The sequence below is a fragment of the Hesperophylax consimilis genome, chromosome 20 (genome assembly GCF_061612785.1).
Source record: "Hesperophylax consimilis isolate HC1 chromosome 20, BYU_Hcon_1.0, whole genome shotgun sequence".
Taxonomy (NCBI): domain Eukaryota; kingdom Metazoa; phylum Arthropoda; class Insecta; order Trichoptera; family Limnephilidae; genus Hesperophylax; species Hesperophylax consimilis.
Window position 1 is genome coordinate 3,894,002 of NC_142855.1, and position 16,167 is coordinate 3,910,168.

Sequence of the window (16,167 nt, forward strand, 5' to 3'; positions counted from 1 at the left end):
GTAGCTATAATTAATTGATTTTGTTATCATTTAATCAATTAATGCATTAATTAATTTAATAATAGATTAATTTATTTACTAATATTAATAGAATTTTAACGGACAAAAGTAGACTAGATGATGTAGAAATGAGATCCCTGAGGCGTATGTGTTGCATTAAGATTAAGAAAAGGACGCAAGCGTTTCCCAACTAATCTTTACGTTTACATTAACTCGACCTGCTAATTTGTTCCGTTTTGGAAACAAACAAACAGCAATTACATATTAGGGTGGATCGATTTTTTGTTTTTATATTTTTCTTAGCAGCGGGGTGTGGAATGGATGCTCTATGGGGATACTTTTTAAAGTCATTATGACAGCATTAAGATATTTCGAGTGCAAGTACTGCGCCAAGACAATTCAAATTTTTAAAAAACAGCGTGATACTAGAAAAAGAAGGGTTTAATCTTTGCTCAATAAAAGTAGTTAAAATATAAAAAAAATAACTTTTCATTTACTAATAATATTATCTACTAATCAAGAAACAATAAAAGTACCATTGCTACACAAAAAATCCCAAACACTGTGAAAAAATATGGTCAAAAATCATAAAAGCTATTGTATTTTATAGTCCTTCTTCGAATTCGATACTATCATTATACGACAAGATTCTAGCTTGTTTTGTATCCACCCTTCACGTCTTTCAGGACCGCAAACAGCATAGCATGATGCCGTTACCACTTTGATGCATCTTTCCGTGGGTTGCGTGTGTCAGGGCATCAATCGGAACTTACACAAAATGTTGGATTTGATAATTTCGGGGTCTGCAATGGCATCAATTATTGTATCGCTAGATATCAGTTTTGTAAGAGGTGCTTCTGATGGTTTTTCCCAGTAGATCAAGTCAATATAGTCTTCTGCGTTGAAATTAAAAGTAGGTAGCTTAAATACTCTTATTGGAGAGAACCCCAACGTAAGTTCTCGGATACTAAGAATCCGTCTGAGAGCCAACTCTCTAATCTGTCTTCGTTCGTCGTTTAACATAGTAATAAGTATATTTTCGCTTGGCCAAAATACCCGTTGCGTTGAATTACGGGATCTACCACTTTTTTCAAATGCTCTGGAAGGTAACGAGACAATTTTATGGTTTCGTGGAGGTGTCTCGCCGGTTGAAGTCTGCTCTTGGTTGTCTCGAAGGTTGTGTTTTTATTTTAAACCACATCGGAGCATACACTCTTGGCACAAATTCAGTCAATATCACCTGATTTCTGTCCGATTCTTGGTTGATGTGTAAAGTCGGAGAATAGTATTGGCTGTTGTTAACCAACGCGAATGACAGATTTTACCTTAGGTTTCTTTTCGCTTAAGTTTTCATTACATTGTCCTTCGGCGATTGCTCGGCACATTTCCAATAAATAAAGCTGGTCTGTGCTAAGGTCGTCACGCGATTTTGTAATTTCATAAGTAAGGTTCATAGGTAAGTTGTATTCTATTGCTTGAAATTCAATCACAGGAAGATGTTCACAGTTCTTGAGTAACTTTCCTAGTTGGCCGCTAAAGCTTCTAGGAACTGTTGTCAATCCATCAAGGTATTCGAAAGGGTGTCTCAAACTTAACTCTTTAGCATGTAACTGACAAACCAACCACTGAAGTGGATGATGGAGCTTTCCTTCAAGAAGTCGAATAATGCCAGACTTAGTTCCAGTATTGACTGCTGTTCCGTCACATCCGATAGCCACGAAGCACGCTAAATCAATGGATTTTGCCACAAAGTATGCAAACAATTTGTGAGCTATTGTTTTAGCATCGCCGAACTTAACGCCTTTGTGGCCAATGTATTGTGAGCCAGGTTCTTTCAAAAGACTGATATGTTCTTCAACAACTTTTCTGCTTCCATCCTCCATGATTAATGTTTTATCCTTTGACCGTCAAACGATATGCAAATACACAAATCAAAATGGGGCTTATTGATGGCAGTCAGTGTGGTCCTAGTTTTGGCACGAGCACGTCGAATCTTATTACGATCGATCAAGTTTGTTAGATTGTCTTTTGTCACTAATCCAATATCTTACAATGTAGCGCAGACAGCACAGAAATACTGTATCGATCCAATGTTCTGGATACAAAAGGTAGTCCACTGTCTGTTGGATTTATAACATAAGAAGAAGAAGTAGATGAAGCAAAGTATTGTTGGTCAGTTGGAAGATCAACGTTAGTAAAACTTGAAACTGTACTGCGAGATGTGGTCGGTTGATCTAAAGATGCGCGGTGCGCGAGCGAGGCGCGAAAGTGGACTCGGCAATTTTACAATTTTTCGCGGGAAAATAATTATCATCACTTTTTTTAAAAATTATTATTTAAGACGAGGAAATTTTTATTCATTATGAAATGTAAAAGTAAAAATTAAAGTATTTATATTGACACAAAACTGTTTTATAAAGGGACAATTTTTTACCAGATTTTAAATAATTCAACTGCTTTGGGGCAGTACTTGTTATCAAAATTTTAAATTGATATTTTGTATGCTTAATTGTATGTACCTGGAGCATCTATTCCGCACCCCGCGAAAACTGATTTATAAAAATAAAAAAATTCCATACAATGGCGATCCACCCTAATTACATATAGATAGAGATGGCAAAATTTAGTATTAATTTTCAGATTTTTTAGCATTAACAATTGGAAATTTAGCGTTTTATAGCATTTTGAGGCATAATTTAGCGTTTTGTAGCAAAATAGAAAAAAATGAATTTCCTGAATGTTTTTAGCGCATATTTTAAGTATTTTTGGTAAAATATATGTTTAACCTTCATTTGCAAGTATTTCCTTCCATGTGAAAGATTATAAATCATTAATTTTAATATTAAATTAATAAGGAAGGAAACTCTAAGTACGGGTCGAACACAAACACAACAAATGCAGATTGCGATTAACATCAATAGGCGTCATTTATTTCGCACAATTTGTGTAATGTCAAAAAGCAATTTTAGCCTACAGTACAAAAATATTAAATATTTACACATAAAATAGTAACAAAATTATAAAAAATCGTAATGTAAATACCGATTTTTTGAAATTCTCACATATTATCCGGTATTTTCGGGAAATTCGCGCCTATTTCGCTAAATAGAATAATTTAGCTGAAATACGGCCAAAATCACGTTTTTCGCGTTAATTCGCGAAATAGAAATCACTGGAAACACTTTCAAATGCCTTGAAACGCAAAGAAAACTTATAAATGCCCTATTTTCGAAACATAAATATTTTTTCGCGTTTTTAGTTAAAACGAAATTTTGCCATCTCTACATATAGAGTCAATTTATTTTCTTTTCGAACAAAAAACTCATGTTATCGTTGTTTCTCCCTTACTGTCACAGTTACAAATATGAACTAAACGGTGTTAGAAAGAAAAAACACCAAGCTTTATATTCAAATATAGAATATTTCAAATGAACACCTCTATGAAGCTAAACATTCCAACTGCAATTTGAGAAAATATTATGAAATTGTGAATTTTTAATTAATTATTTTTATATGAAACGACACAAAAGTGAAAAGTGACACTAATGTTAATAATACATTTATCTAATAAAATATGTATTATTTTCTTGTTATCAGTTATTTTAATTAAGTTTGTAGACGGAAACATCTAAGATAAGCCACTTTTAAATTTCTTTTATGTTTGCTTTAATTACTTTAAATATGTATTTCTAATAATTATAAATCGTAAAAAAAAACGTGTTTCGTCATTAAATTTTCAGATACGTTCAGAAATAATTCAATTAAGTATTTATATACACACAAATTTTCAATCGACTTTCTGAAAGCATCTTTAAGGCTATGCCATACGATGTAATGCAAAATCATGTGTTTTTGGTTTGAAAATTTGGTCGCCTAGAAATGTTTCAGATGCTTTAATTAAATACTGCGAGTAGAATACATCTTGGCCTTTGAAATAATCTAGTATTTTTTACATAAGTCTTTTTTATAAGCCCAGAAAAAAATAATGTATTAGGCCTATGAAAACTGCTTTAAAGTCCAAAATCTCCTACTTACGAACCCATTTTGATTATGATTTTATTGTATAATGTGGCAAATTAAGTTATTTATAAAATGATCAAAATAAAATAAAAGGCACTTTTTGGCCATGTTTTTTTCTTGCATAAATCAAAACAGGCGGATGGTGTTAGCGGGAATTTAAACCTTACCGCCATCTACGTAAGGGCTGTTATTGATAGCGGCTCAATTTTAAATATTACAAGACGTAGTGCATCGCCTTAAGAAATATAACGGTAGACTGCCAGAGGCCTGAATGTTTAAGCCGCACAATGCATCGTTAAAGTTGCTTTCAACTAGCAAATATATAATTAATGCAGCTAAAGGGGTCACTGGTATTAAAATTGAAAAGGTCGTTTGTTTCTGTAGTGATACGTGACTAAGACAATACAATGGTAATATTGGCAATCGTTGGTTAGTTCCTAACACAGGATTTTCCAGTAAGAGGTGTTATTTTGAATAGCCCGCTATTTCGGTAGATGTTACTTTTGAAGCTGTCATTTTTTAACAGTTGACAAGTAAAAACTACGCCATTAATAAAAATGGAATGATACACGCTTCAACAACGCATTAACATTATTAAAATTCACTTGAGTGAATCAAATGCAAATCATCTTGAGTGATGATACCCATTTCCACCTCGGTGGCTTCGTCAACAAGCAAAATTGTCGCATCTGGGGCTCGGAAAACTCAATAATTAATGTTGAAAAGCCTCTCTATCCTCAACTTTGACTGTTTGTTGCGGTTTATGGTCCGGCGGAGTCATTGGACCTTACTTTTTCGAAAATGAGGCTGGAGCAACAGTTACGGTGAATGGATTGCGGTATCAAGAGATGATGAATGATTTTTTATGGCCGAAATTGGATGGTATTGATCTGGACAACGTTTGCTTTCAACAAGACGGCGCTACGTGCCACACAAGCAACGAAACCATTGATCTTTTACGAGAAAAGTTTCTTTGAATATCAAAATAACTCATCTTATTGGAAAACCCTGTATATTCAATAGCTTCTCTGTCACGCGATGAGACATCCAGCGCGGATTCTCCTACGCCTCTTCGTGTGGTGTCTAAACAAACCAAACTCTAACTTACTGCATCACGCCGTTACTGCTGGGGTAGGCAGAGAGGATACACTTACACACAACTCACTCATGTTTTAGATTACCTCCACACACTACACAACTGCTGACATTGTACAAATCGCAAATTTATTTATTTGTAAGAAACAAACAGCTTTTACACAATATTCAAAGATAAATATACAAATTAACTGAAGTCAAGCCACAGAAGTTTCTTTTGCTAAAGTTCATTGGAAATGAAGTTTTAATATCTTAGATAGGAAAATAGGAAGAGGATAGGAGATGCTCCCGAAACATTCCATACTCTCATATTAATAATCGATCGTACGCATTACTTCATATCGATATTTCTTTAGGTTATTACCAAAAATGTCAATGCTGTAAAATTTTGCAATATATTGTGCACATATACGAGGAATTGGGGAATTTTTCCGAATGTTTGTTCTACAAGAGGGTAGATAAAATAAATCAGATTGTCGGGTTGATCTAGACGGAATATAAATTGATAAGTTCTTGTGAGTCCAGACCATTATTTAGGATTTTAAATAAAAAGATTTGATCAAAAATTAGACGTCGTGTTTGGTGGGAGTTAAAATTATGAAATTTAATGGATTCGGTATAATTTGAGAAGTGTAAGTTTAGTCTATAATTTATGTGTTTAAATTTTTTTTCAAATTCTTTCTATTCTTTCGATATGGGCTTGGTATAAAGGAGTCCAGATCGGTGTACAGTGTTCCAGGTGCGGGCGAATATATGAGGTGTAAAGGGAATATAGAGTATACACAACATAAACACTCTATATTCGGAATATAGAGTGTTTATGTTGTGGAAGGGTTTTGCTATGCGAATTATAAATCCCAGCATTTTATTGGCTTTGTTAATGATGTCATCAGTGTGTTGGATAAAGTTTAATTTAACACCCAGTGTTACCCCAAGGTCCCTGATATATTGCGCCCTAATTGTTGAATTTGACAGCCATCTCTAGTATGGACCCCTAAAACACTTGAGGTAAACCCTTTACAGAACACAGGCGGTCAGGTAGGTGTGTTGTCCTTGTTCTACCGGTATTATAATGGAACATGCTCCGAGGAATTAGCGTCATTGATTGGAAAAGAAGGACTGAACAATGTTAACAAGGGTCTTGAATAGATACTTTGTCCACATCATGATTTGTCAACGATGTGAGTTTAAATCAAGACAAGTAAATTCAAGACAGTAAATTCAAGACAAGTTTTGGCCAAAGAAACCACATATATCTGGCAACCAAACTTTACAACATTCTTCCTCCAAGTTTGAAAAAGATAGAAAAGATAAATAAGCTTAAGGAAAAAATCAAAACATGGGTGAAAGAAATTAATTCAGACATACTAGAAAATATACTAAAAACATCAAAGAAACTAAATAACAGAAAATCAAAGAAATCTACCAGTCCGCCTCAGCACAGGACTACCTAGTGAGGAGGACTAAGAAGAAACCATATGAATGAAATATTATAGATTTTTATATAATGTAACTCTCATCAAACCTTATTAAACAGACACTAATAAAAAAATATATATTATGGTCTGTTTTGTCTTTTTCTTTCTATTTTTTGGACCAATCCATTGCGTTGCACAACCTCTGCATATCTTCTGGAATAAACTATTATTATTATTATTGCAAACCGTCAGTTCGGCGTGATTTATCTGTTTGATTTCCGTAAGTTACTGGAGCGTTTTGCTACATTTTGGCCAATTTACGCACTCCCTCGAGCGCAGAATGTGGCCAATTTGAAGAAATATATTTAAAAAAATTATGAATTATTTCTCAGAGCTAACAGTTTTACACAGCAAGTGGTTTAATCGCTTATCAATAGATTACGAACTGTACACGTTCACAAGATTTCCTGTAATAAGTACAATTTTAAACCACTTTTGTTAACAATCGGACAAATTTCACTCAAACTTACGATAAAATATAAAATATAGGTAAATTCACTGGAGCAAGTGAGACTATGGCATCCTCAATTGGGGTATGTTGTGAGGCTGAAGGTAGTGAGGAGGGAGAAGGAGATGGGGAAGAGGAAGGTGGGGAAGTATATGGCTATTCAGATCTGATCACTAAACACGGCTAAGAGTGAGAGAGAGACCTTGATACTGAGAGTGCCTTTCACTTTGGAATGTGCCACAAATATACTATATATTATTTTTAATTATTAAATTTTGAATTTGTACCTTTTAGATTGCTTGCTCTTTTGGTTTGATTGGTTTATTTGATTTTTCCATCTGATGCATTTGGCAAGAATGGTTAATTTGAAAGCTTGGTCTGTTTGGTATGTTGTGTCTATGGTATCTATTTGATGTGTCGTCTATTAGATTTGTTTGGCCTATGTTAGAAGCCATTAACGTTAGTTTGTCTATTTGTCTGTTTCAGCTGAAGGTGGCGGTGTACTACGAGGCTCTCTGCCCCGACAGCAAATCCTTCATAACCCAACAGTTGTACCCGGCTTGGCAGAACCTACACGATGCGATCCGCGTTAAGCTTGTTCCCTACGGCAAGGCCATTGTGAGTAGTCAACCAAAACAATACCACTATGAACTGTGATCCTTTTTAACTGAAATACCAGGATTGTTTTATTGATAGTTAGTTTTAATTGATAAAATAAGTTGACATCGCGTTTGAGTCCCACCCAGGCGTAGTGTGTTCAATTCCTCGGCTGGCTAAGTCCTCCATCACAATACAAGCTACATTTTTCGCTAACTGTGGTGGTAGTAGGAGATTTTCAAATATTGTCAGGTTATTCGCATCCCAAGAATTATTGTCTTTCTTTTTATAAAATAATCTATTTAAAATCTTATCCAAGTGTTCTAAAATTAAAAATCCTACAAGATATAAAAGATGTTCAAATTCCCCACAAAATCCTTACAACTTCCTGTACCTCCGAAATCCTCACAACTTCCTTTACCTCCGAAATCCCCACAACTTCCTTTACCTTCAAAATCCTCACAACATCCTTTACCTTTAAAATCCTAACAACTTCCATTACCTCCAAAATCCCCACAACTACCTTTACCTCGAAAATCCTCACATCTTCCTTTACCTCTAAAATCCTCACAACTTCCTTTACCTCTAAAATCCTCACAACTTCCTTTAGCTCTAAAATCCTCACAACTTCCTTTACCTCTAAAATCCTCACAACTTCCTTTACCTCTAAAATCCTCACAACTTCCTTTACCTCTAAAATCCTCACAACTTCCTTTACCTCTAAAATCCTCACAACTTCCTTTACCTCTAAAATCCTCACAACTTCCTTTACCTCTAAAATCCTCACAACTTCCTTTACCTCTAAAATCCTCACAACTTCCTCTACCTATAAAATCCTCACAACTTCCTTTACCTCTAAAATCCTCACAACTTCCTGTACCTCTAAAATCCTCACAACTTCCTGTATCTCCAAAATTAAACAAAATTCTATTTAAATTAGCATTTATTATTTTCAGATTTTCTCTTCCGTTCAGGCTTTAAAAATAGACTAATAATAATTCTTAGAAAATTTGCTATGAAACAAAACGAAATATAGTGTGTTCTCACAATCTAGAAACGCCCAGAATCACTGCCTTTTCCCCACAAACAGGTTCTCTATTTATGAATATATTTTTTGAGTTCCTTATTTGGGTTTCCCTTCATGCATTTATTACGACTAAATGACAATCTAGTCTCCTTCAACGGAAGCAATCTTCCCAACGAGCCTTTCATTGATAAGCTTGGAGTAACTCTAAGTGAGCAGCTCAGGCAGGGGGGCTGCATCCAAGTCAAGTTAGCCTCTCAGAAGCCGGGCGCACTGTACAGGGCCTGGAGATACTGCAGATAGTGCACAACTGCTGACCCTGTACAAATCGCTGTTGAATTTGGCAGCCATCTCTGGACTGGAGCCCCAAAAACACCTGAAAAGATACCTTGACTCTGTGCAGAAATGGCCGGTCCGTTTGATAAATTCCCCAATATTAACAAACGAATTACAATCTTGCAACCAAAGGCATCAGATAGGTATACTGTCCTTGTTCTACTGGTATTACAATGGAAGATGCTCAGATAAACTAGCGTCATTGATCCCATCTGCACCGGTGCACAGAAGGGAAACACTCCCAACATATGTACACGGTTAACATTGCTTTCTGCAATTCGTTATTGAGTCCAGCAGCTCGGCTGTGGAACGTCTCTTCAAAAATTCTCTTCTTCCTCTCCTCAAAAAGACCCTTCATACAGCATCCTCAAAGATAACAGGCTCTGAGTGAAATTATTTTCCTTACTTACTTAAAAAAAACTATTTCAAAGAAAATTTTGGTTTTGATTTATTATGAGAGAAAATTTTGAAACATATTTTGTGGACGCGATGTATACTAAACTGTTCACAGAACTATATCTGTTATATGAAATTGTACATTATTCTATCGTTCGATACGTTTTCTAAGATTAGTAGTTCTGCATTTGGACTGATGAAACAAATGTTTTGTCTGTGTGGTATTTATGACATTTTTATAAAATTGGTTTTAGTTTGTGTCGCTAAATAATGTTGCTTTTTTCTATGTTCCAGCACAACAAGAACAAGGATGGCAAGTGGGAATTCGACTGCCAACACGGACCTCGCGAGTGCTACGGGAATAAGGTCAGTACCTGTTATAATTATTATTGAGTTGCTGGGGGTTATCCTAAAGAGATAGACATATATCATGAGAGACTTTTTTGTAGTCCTTTTTAAGATATACAATTCCGTAGTACATTATTTTGATGTATCTCATAAGGTTTAGCCAGCATTTACAATGTAAGCGGCCGAAAAAATATTTTTACGACTTGATTATAAAACATCAACTTTTCTCTAACTTCTATAAATACAATATGCATGTTCTATATATGATAACCTTTCGGAAGAAATTCTCTAAATGTTAGTGAAAACCTTGTCAAATTCTGAGCCGTATTTTAGAAGATAACTTAAGGCGATGCACTACGTCGTGTAATATTTTAAATTGAGCCGCTATCAATAACAACCCTTACGTAGATGGCGATAAGGTTTAAATTCCCGCTTAACACCATCCGCCTGTTTTGATTTATGCAAGAAAAAAACATGGCCAAAAAGTGCCTTTTATTTTATTTTGTGGATGTTCAGGAATAAATATTTAATTTTTTTTCTATCATTTTATAAATAACTTAATTTGCCACATTATACAATAAAATCATAACCGAAAATGGGTTCGTAAGTAGGAGATTTTGAACTTTAAAGCAGTTTTCATAGGCCTTTAAATTATTTTTTTCTGGGCTTATAAATAGACTTATCTAAAAAATACTCGATTATTTCAAAGGCCAAGATGTAATCTACTCGCAGTATTTAATTAAAGCATCTGAAACATTTCTAGGCGACCAAATTTTCAAACGAAAAACACATGATTTTGCATTACTACGTATGGCATCGCCTTAACAATGTAAGCGCCCGAAAAAATATTTTGCTAAATACTTGATTATAAAACATCGAGTTTTCTCTACTTTCTATAAATACAATATGCATTTATTATATATGTAAACCTTTCGGAATAAATTCTTTAAATGATAGTGAAAACCTTGTCAAATTCTGTCCCGTAGTTTGGAAGAACTAAGCGCACAAACAGACAGACGCGGATAGATTATCATTCTGCTGATGCGCTCATATCTGATTTCACAATAACTTAATAACAATCATTGAGTTGTTTTAAATTTAAAGATATTTCTTCTCTCCAAATGAGAATTCAGTTAATTACATAGAGAAGTTAGTTCTATTTATTTATTATTTATTAACGCATTTTACATAGTATGTTGACAGTATACATAAATTATGTATGTAGGTGTAACATGTAGGCACATGGATAAAATAGCTAAATATAATTTACTCATAAGGTAATTAGAAAATAATATGGTAAAGTCAATCAAAGTATGAAGGCAATGCCTTTTTTTAAAGCTAATAAATAATACAAGTTAATAACTAGCAAATAAGTCTGAAATTAGTTGCCTTTTGAAACTCACAAAGTTATTAACACCAAATATATCAATAAGTTTACAGTATTTGTTTGCGCGGTGATGAATTCTTGGAATTGGTGAATAAATAGAGTAGTTAGTATTGAGGTTATTGTTACATTTAAAAGTGTCTTTGCTTCGAGTTTGTCTGGCAGGTACATTCATATAAATTAATTCCAATAATTTAGGGCTGTCAATGAGAGATTTGATAATTTTGAATAAAAATAATATATCAGTTAGAACTCTTCTATCCGATAGTTTGAGAAGTCTGGTTTCGGTACGTAAGTTTTTATAATTTATAAATTCGATGGAAATATTCATTTTAAAATTGATGTACCGAATAAATTTATTTTGTACCTTTTCTAAGGCTTGAGAATGGACTTTGTAGAACGGCGACCATACTGTTGAATTATATTCTTATTTACTTCGTACTAATGAGCAATATAGATGTTTTAAAGTTAACACATTTTTAAACTTTGCTCCCATTCTCAAAATAAAACCGAGCATTCTCATTGCATCGCTAGTAGTTTCATCGATGTGTAAGTTAAACTGTAGACACCATAGACATATGAATATTAGTAGACCTGCCCTAAGTGATTAAAAGCGTATTATTCCCCACTCCCCATACCGGTTCCATTGGAGCCAGCTGGGCTCGCGTATGGCTTCCCGTGAATCTTGAGAATGTGACGTCATCATTCTTGTTCGAACTAGCGTCGAGCTATGGTCGAGGCATTTTACGAAATAACACGGCAAAATGGTGGCTTAGCTATGAAAACTTTTAAAAATAGATGTGAAAAAGAGAATAAACCCAATTGTCGTATTACATTCCATATGTAAGCATTATTTTAAGCGTAATTACATCGTATAATATGGATCAGTTTGTAGAAACATATACTATCACATCGAGATATATCTGTACGCATCGTTGGTTACTGGGAACTAAATTATGAACACTTATAAAAGTGTCTTAACTAAATACGTAAACAAAATATTCGACTCTGACAATAGAAGAATTTTTTCTTTGCCGAATTTGGACTTCGCAAATTTGTTCATAACGTGGCGAGTAATTTGCGCTCCCATGTACAAATGTCTATTCATTCAAAAGCAGATTTTACTTTTAAGAACTAAATGGTGATATTATAATGCGAGATGCCTATTTACTGTCAGATTGATTTATTGACGAATCACAGTCAGCTTTACCCCCTTCGTTCTTCAACAGTTGATTTTACCCCTCACCTTTAATTTCTAGTCTATTTATTCATATGTCTGTGGTAGACACCAAGATCTAGAATCTGTGAAACTCGAAGAAGATTAGCGCCATTAATGAAATAAGAAAAACGAAGAGGATTTTTACCTTTGTAAAAACTAATAATCTGGCATTTACTAATATTTAGTTGCAAATCATTTTCTGAACACCAGGCAAATAGTTTATTCAAATTCGACTGCAAAATAGCGCGATCATTATCATCTTTAATTATTCTGTAGATCTTTATAATAATGCTTCCACTACTCTATTAGCAGAGATGTGCTTTATTTCAAATAAATCCATTTCAAATGGAAATGCAAAATGCAAAATGGGTATTTTCCATTTTGCATTTTAAATGCTTTTCTAAAAACCATTTTGCATTTTGCATTTTAAATGCTTTTCTCAATGCATTTTCCATTTTAAATGCTTTTTTGCAACATTCTTCCTACTATCTCCACTCATCTTTTTTTCATAAGCCCCAAATATCAGTCGGTCCTCAACCTCGCTATGAGAGATAATTTACATTTGTCGAGTTGCTCCTTGGTAGGAGCCCTGGCAATTGAGTGATAACATTACAAAAAATACTGATTCAAATACCTACTGAACATGGGGCCATGACGCTGTAATATTAAATGTTAGATAGCAGTTTCTATGTTTTTACGTTGGCAACATTAGTCCCGCGCAAATTTTTTGTGGTTTCATAATCCGTAGTCGTGGTGTTTTTGGATTTACCATCATGTAATATGTTTGTTCTACATTGATGTCCATTAAAAAATGACAAAATTGTTTAAAAATTCTATAATTATTTTGATTGTTTGACCTGAGAAACCATTTTGCATTTTCAATGCATTTTGAAAATAGGTATTTTGCATTTTGCATTTGAAATGCTTTTCTAAAAACCATTTTGCATTTTGCATTTTCAAATGGAAAAGTTTTGACCCATTTCCATTTTGCATTTCAAATGGTTTTGGGTACCCATTTTGCACATCTCTGTCTATTAGCAAGGAAGTGTTTCCTAGGATTAGTGCAGAAGATGTCCACGGAGATTAACATTGAAGATTTGTTGGAAGCAGGGCAATTACAATGTCAGATATAATTTTGAAAATCATAATCAAGTCACCTCTTTCTTTTCATTCTATAGTAACTTTATTACCCGCTAATACCGAGTCAATTTGCTTAATCAGTCAATTGTTGTGTCCGCCTTACTGTCATGATTAGAAATGTCATCTACATGGCGTTGGCAAGAGAAAATACTACGCTTTATATTCAAATCTAGAAGTTTTCTAGAGGTTTCTATGCAAGATTAGGGTTACTTTTCCAATACGTAGGACAGTGCAAAACAGCATATATATCTTGTTGTAGATCACTTCTTTAAGAAGTGTTCATTAGGTTTATATGCAAGTTTAGGGTTACCATATTTTTTATTTCTTTTAAATTTCTCTTATCTTGCTTTAATATTGTAACCGTAAAATGGGATGATTTTTGAATCGGGGGCGACATAATACAGCTACTATTCAAAAATTACTTATTTTTAATATTTTTTTGTGATTTTTATCACCACGTTTTTTCCACTCCCCAAACACATTAAAATACAATTGAAAATATCTATCTATATAAATAAAAATGTTAATAATTATTAATTTTGCTACTGGCATTATACCTAGCTCTCTCATTAAAAATTTAGTCGTATTAGATCTATCAAAAGATGCAAATAACAGTCATTTTAAATACATGTAGGATTATGAAAGATTTTTTAAATATTTATGTTGAGGGATCAGTAGGATTTATAGGCCCTGTTAGAAGTTCTACCGAGCCGAACCCTCTGATATGAAAATATCTGAAGTCGGTGAATTATTTTCCCATTTGATCTCTGGTGAGTTGACCTGTTGTTCTTGTATTGTTTTGTATTTATTTTGCTTATATAATGCACTTGCATAATGTTGATTGCCTAGATGATCATTTGTGGAAAAGTGTGTGGAAGGGTTTAGTTTTTCCTATGGGGAAGATTTAACCCGGAGATAAAGTCAGAAAAAAAAAGTTTGTTAAAAATCTTAAATCTCCGAAAGTTCTTTTTTCCGATTTCTGTGAAATTTTGACACAACGTTGCATTCGAATACACGTGTGTTTTTATATAACTATATCAGTATAGAAGTCACCTATGAAACAGGTAAATTTTTTTTAAACAGCGCCATTTGTTGGACGTAAAATCAAAACGCGCTATTGTTTCTCTATCTGCACAGATAGACTAAGCTACAGCAACGCGTGGCAGAGTACAGCTAGTCTATATTATACTTCCATAGTTTAAACCTATACAATAAATATGAGATCAAATATTCCACCAGTAATGTTTGTTATAACAAAAAAAAACATTTAGTTTCAAAGCAGAAAATTGATCAAAATTACCTCATTTTACAGTACCTACTTTGTTGTCTGCTTACTAATGAAAATAAATCATTTATTGACACATAAACATGTTTATAAACACTTTTTATGCTTCCTTGGTCGTTAAACTAACACGTTGATTGACATGTAAGTATGTTGAAATGTCAATTTGTCACTTATAAATTATCAAATAGGTATTTCCCATATAAATTTATTACTACAATTAACAATTTACGTAAGGTTAGATGAGAAAATATATATATTTTCGTATTTATTCAAAGTATTATAAAAAAAATAAAAAAATATACAAAAGAAAACAATATTCAAAGTCTTATTAAATAACTACAAACGTAATTCAAGATACAAATGAATATAATTCTTATTTTTTAACTGATACAAGATAAGGTTTTTTAAGCATAGCACAAAGGATAACAAATTATTATTTACAACAAATGTAGATATAATATATCTCGACACCATCTAGTTTCAAATTCAGCACTAACAAAGCCTTTCCTACAAAAATAAAGTTGATTGTTTATATGTGAAAAAATATAATAAGTAGAGATGTTCCGACTAGTCGGTAAAGCCGACTATCCGGCCACTTTTAGAGTCGTCGATTAGTCGGCGACTAATCGGCAAAGAGCGCCGACTATCCGGCTTCTTACGTTGTATGTATTTCTCAATAATATGAATGCGGGGGACTACATGAAATAATAACCTTGATTATATATTATTTTTTTTTTATTTTATAATCAGCCTTATACATTAAAAAATGTAAAGCAATCTTTCCTTTGGTAATCAGTTTTTAAAATTACTTGCTTGTAAAGAAAACACAATTATGACATTTATTGAACAAAATTAGTACCTACCTATCCTAATTAACATAAAAAACAACATAATATCTTCTTATCTTCAATGAACATTTATAAGTATTTCTTATTATTAAAATAAAAAGTAGATTTTTTAAATTAACAAACTCAGTTATATGTATTAAAGCAAGATTGTATGTACAAGATGCACAGTAATATATGTATATATTATATATATATATCCAAAAATTCTAAACATGAACTGTTTGATAAAAACAAAAAAAAATGAAAAAAACATATTTCTTATAACCATACCTACATAATCTAATCAAATCAAAATCACAATTGTGACAACCAAAAATATCATAATCTCCTTATATTTTTTATAACTTACTTATATTTGTTAATGAAGGGTAAATTATGATGTAAGAAGACTAAAGCTTCTGCTTCAAACCGTAATCGGCTTAGCCGACTAGTCGGTCTTATTACAACCGACTAATCGGCTAGTCGGCTAGTCGGCGAAAGTCATAATCGGCACATCTCTAATAATAAGCAGTAATTGTTGATTGAAGTACTAGTACATATTGAATTATT

General features: G+C 33.2%; 1 protein-coding gene across 1 annotated transcript in view; it reads left to right on the forward strand.

Moving 5' to 3' along the window:
- LOC149413924 (GILT-like protein 1) overlaps positions 1-16,167 on the forward strand; it is a 45,074-nt gene that overhangs the window by 15,318 nt on the left and 13,589 nt on the right. Inside the window, exons 3-4 of the mRNA XM_089644261.1 lie at positions 7,528-7,659; positions 9,689-9,760. Of these exons, the coding sequence (XP_089500387.1) occupies positions 7,528-7,659; positions 9,689-9,760 (204 nt within the window). The remainder of the gene's footprint in view (positions 1-7,527; positions 7,660-9,688; positions 9,761-16,167) is intronic.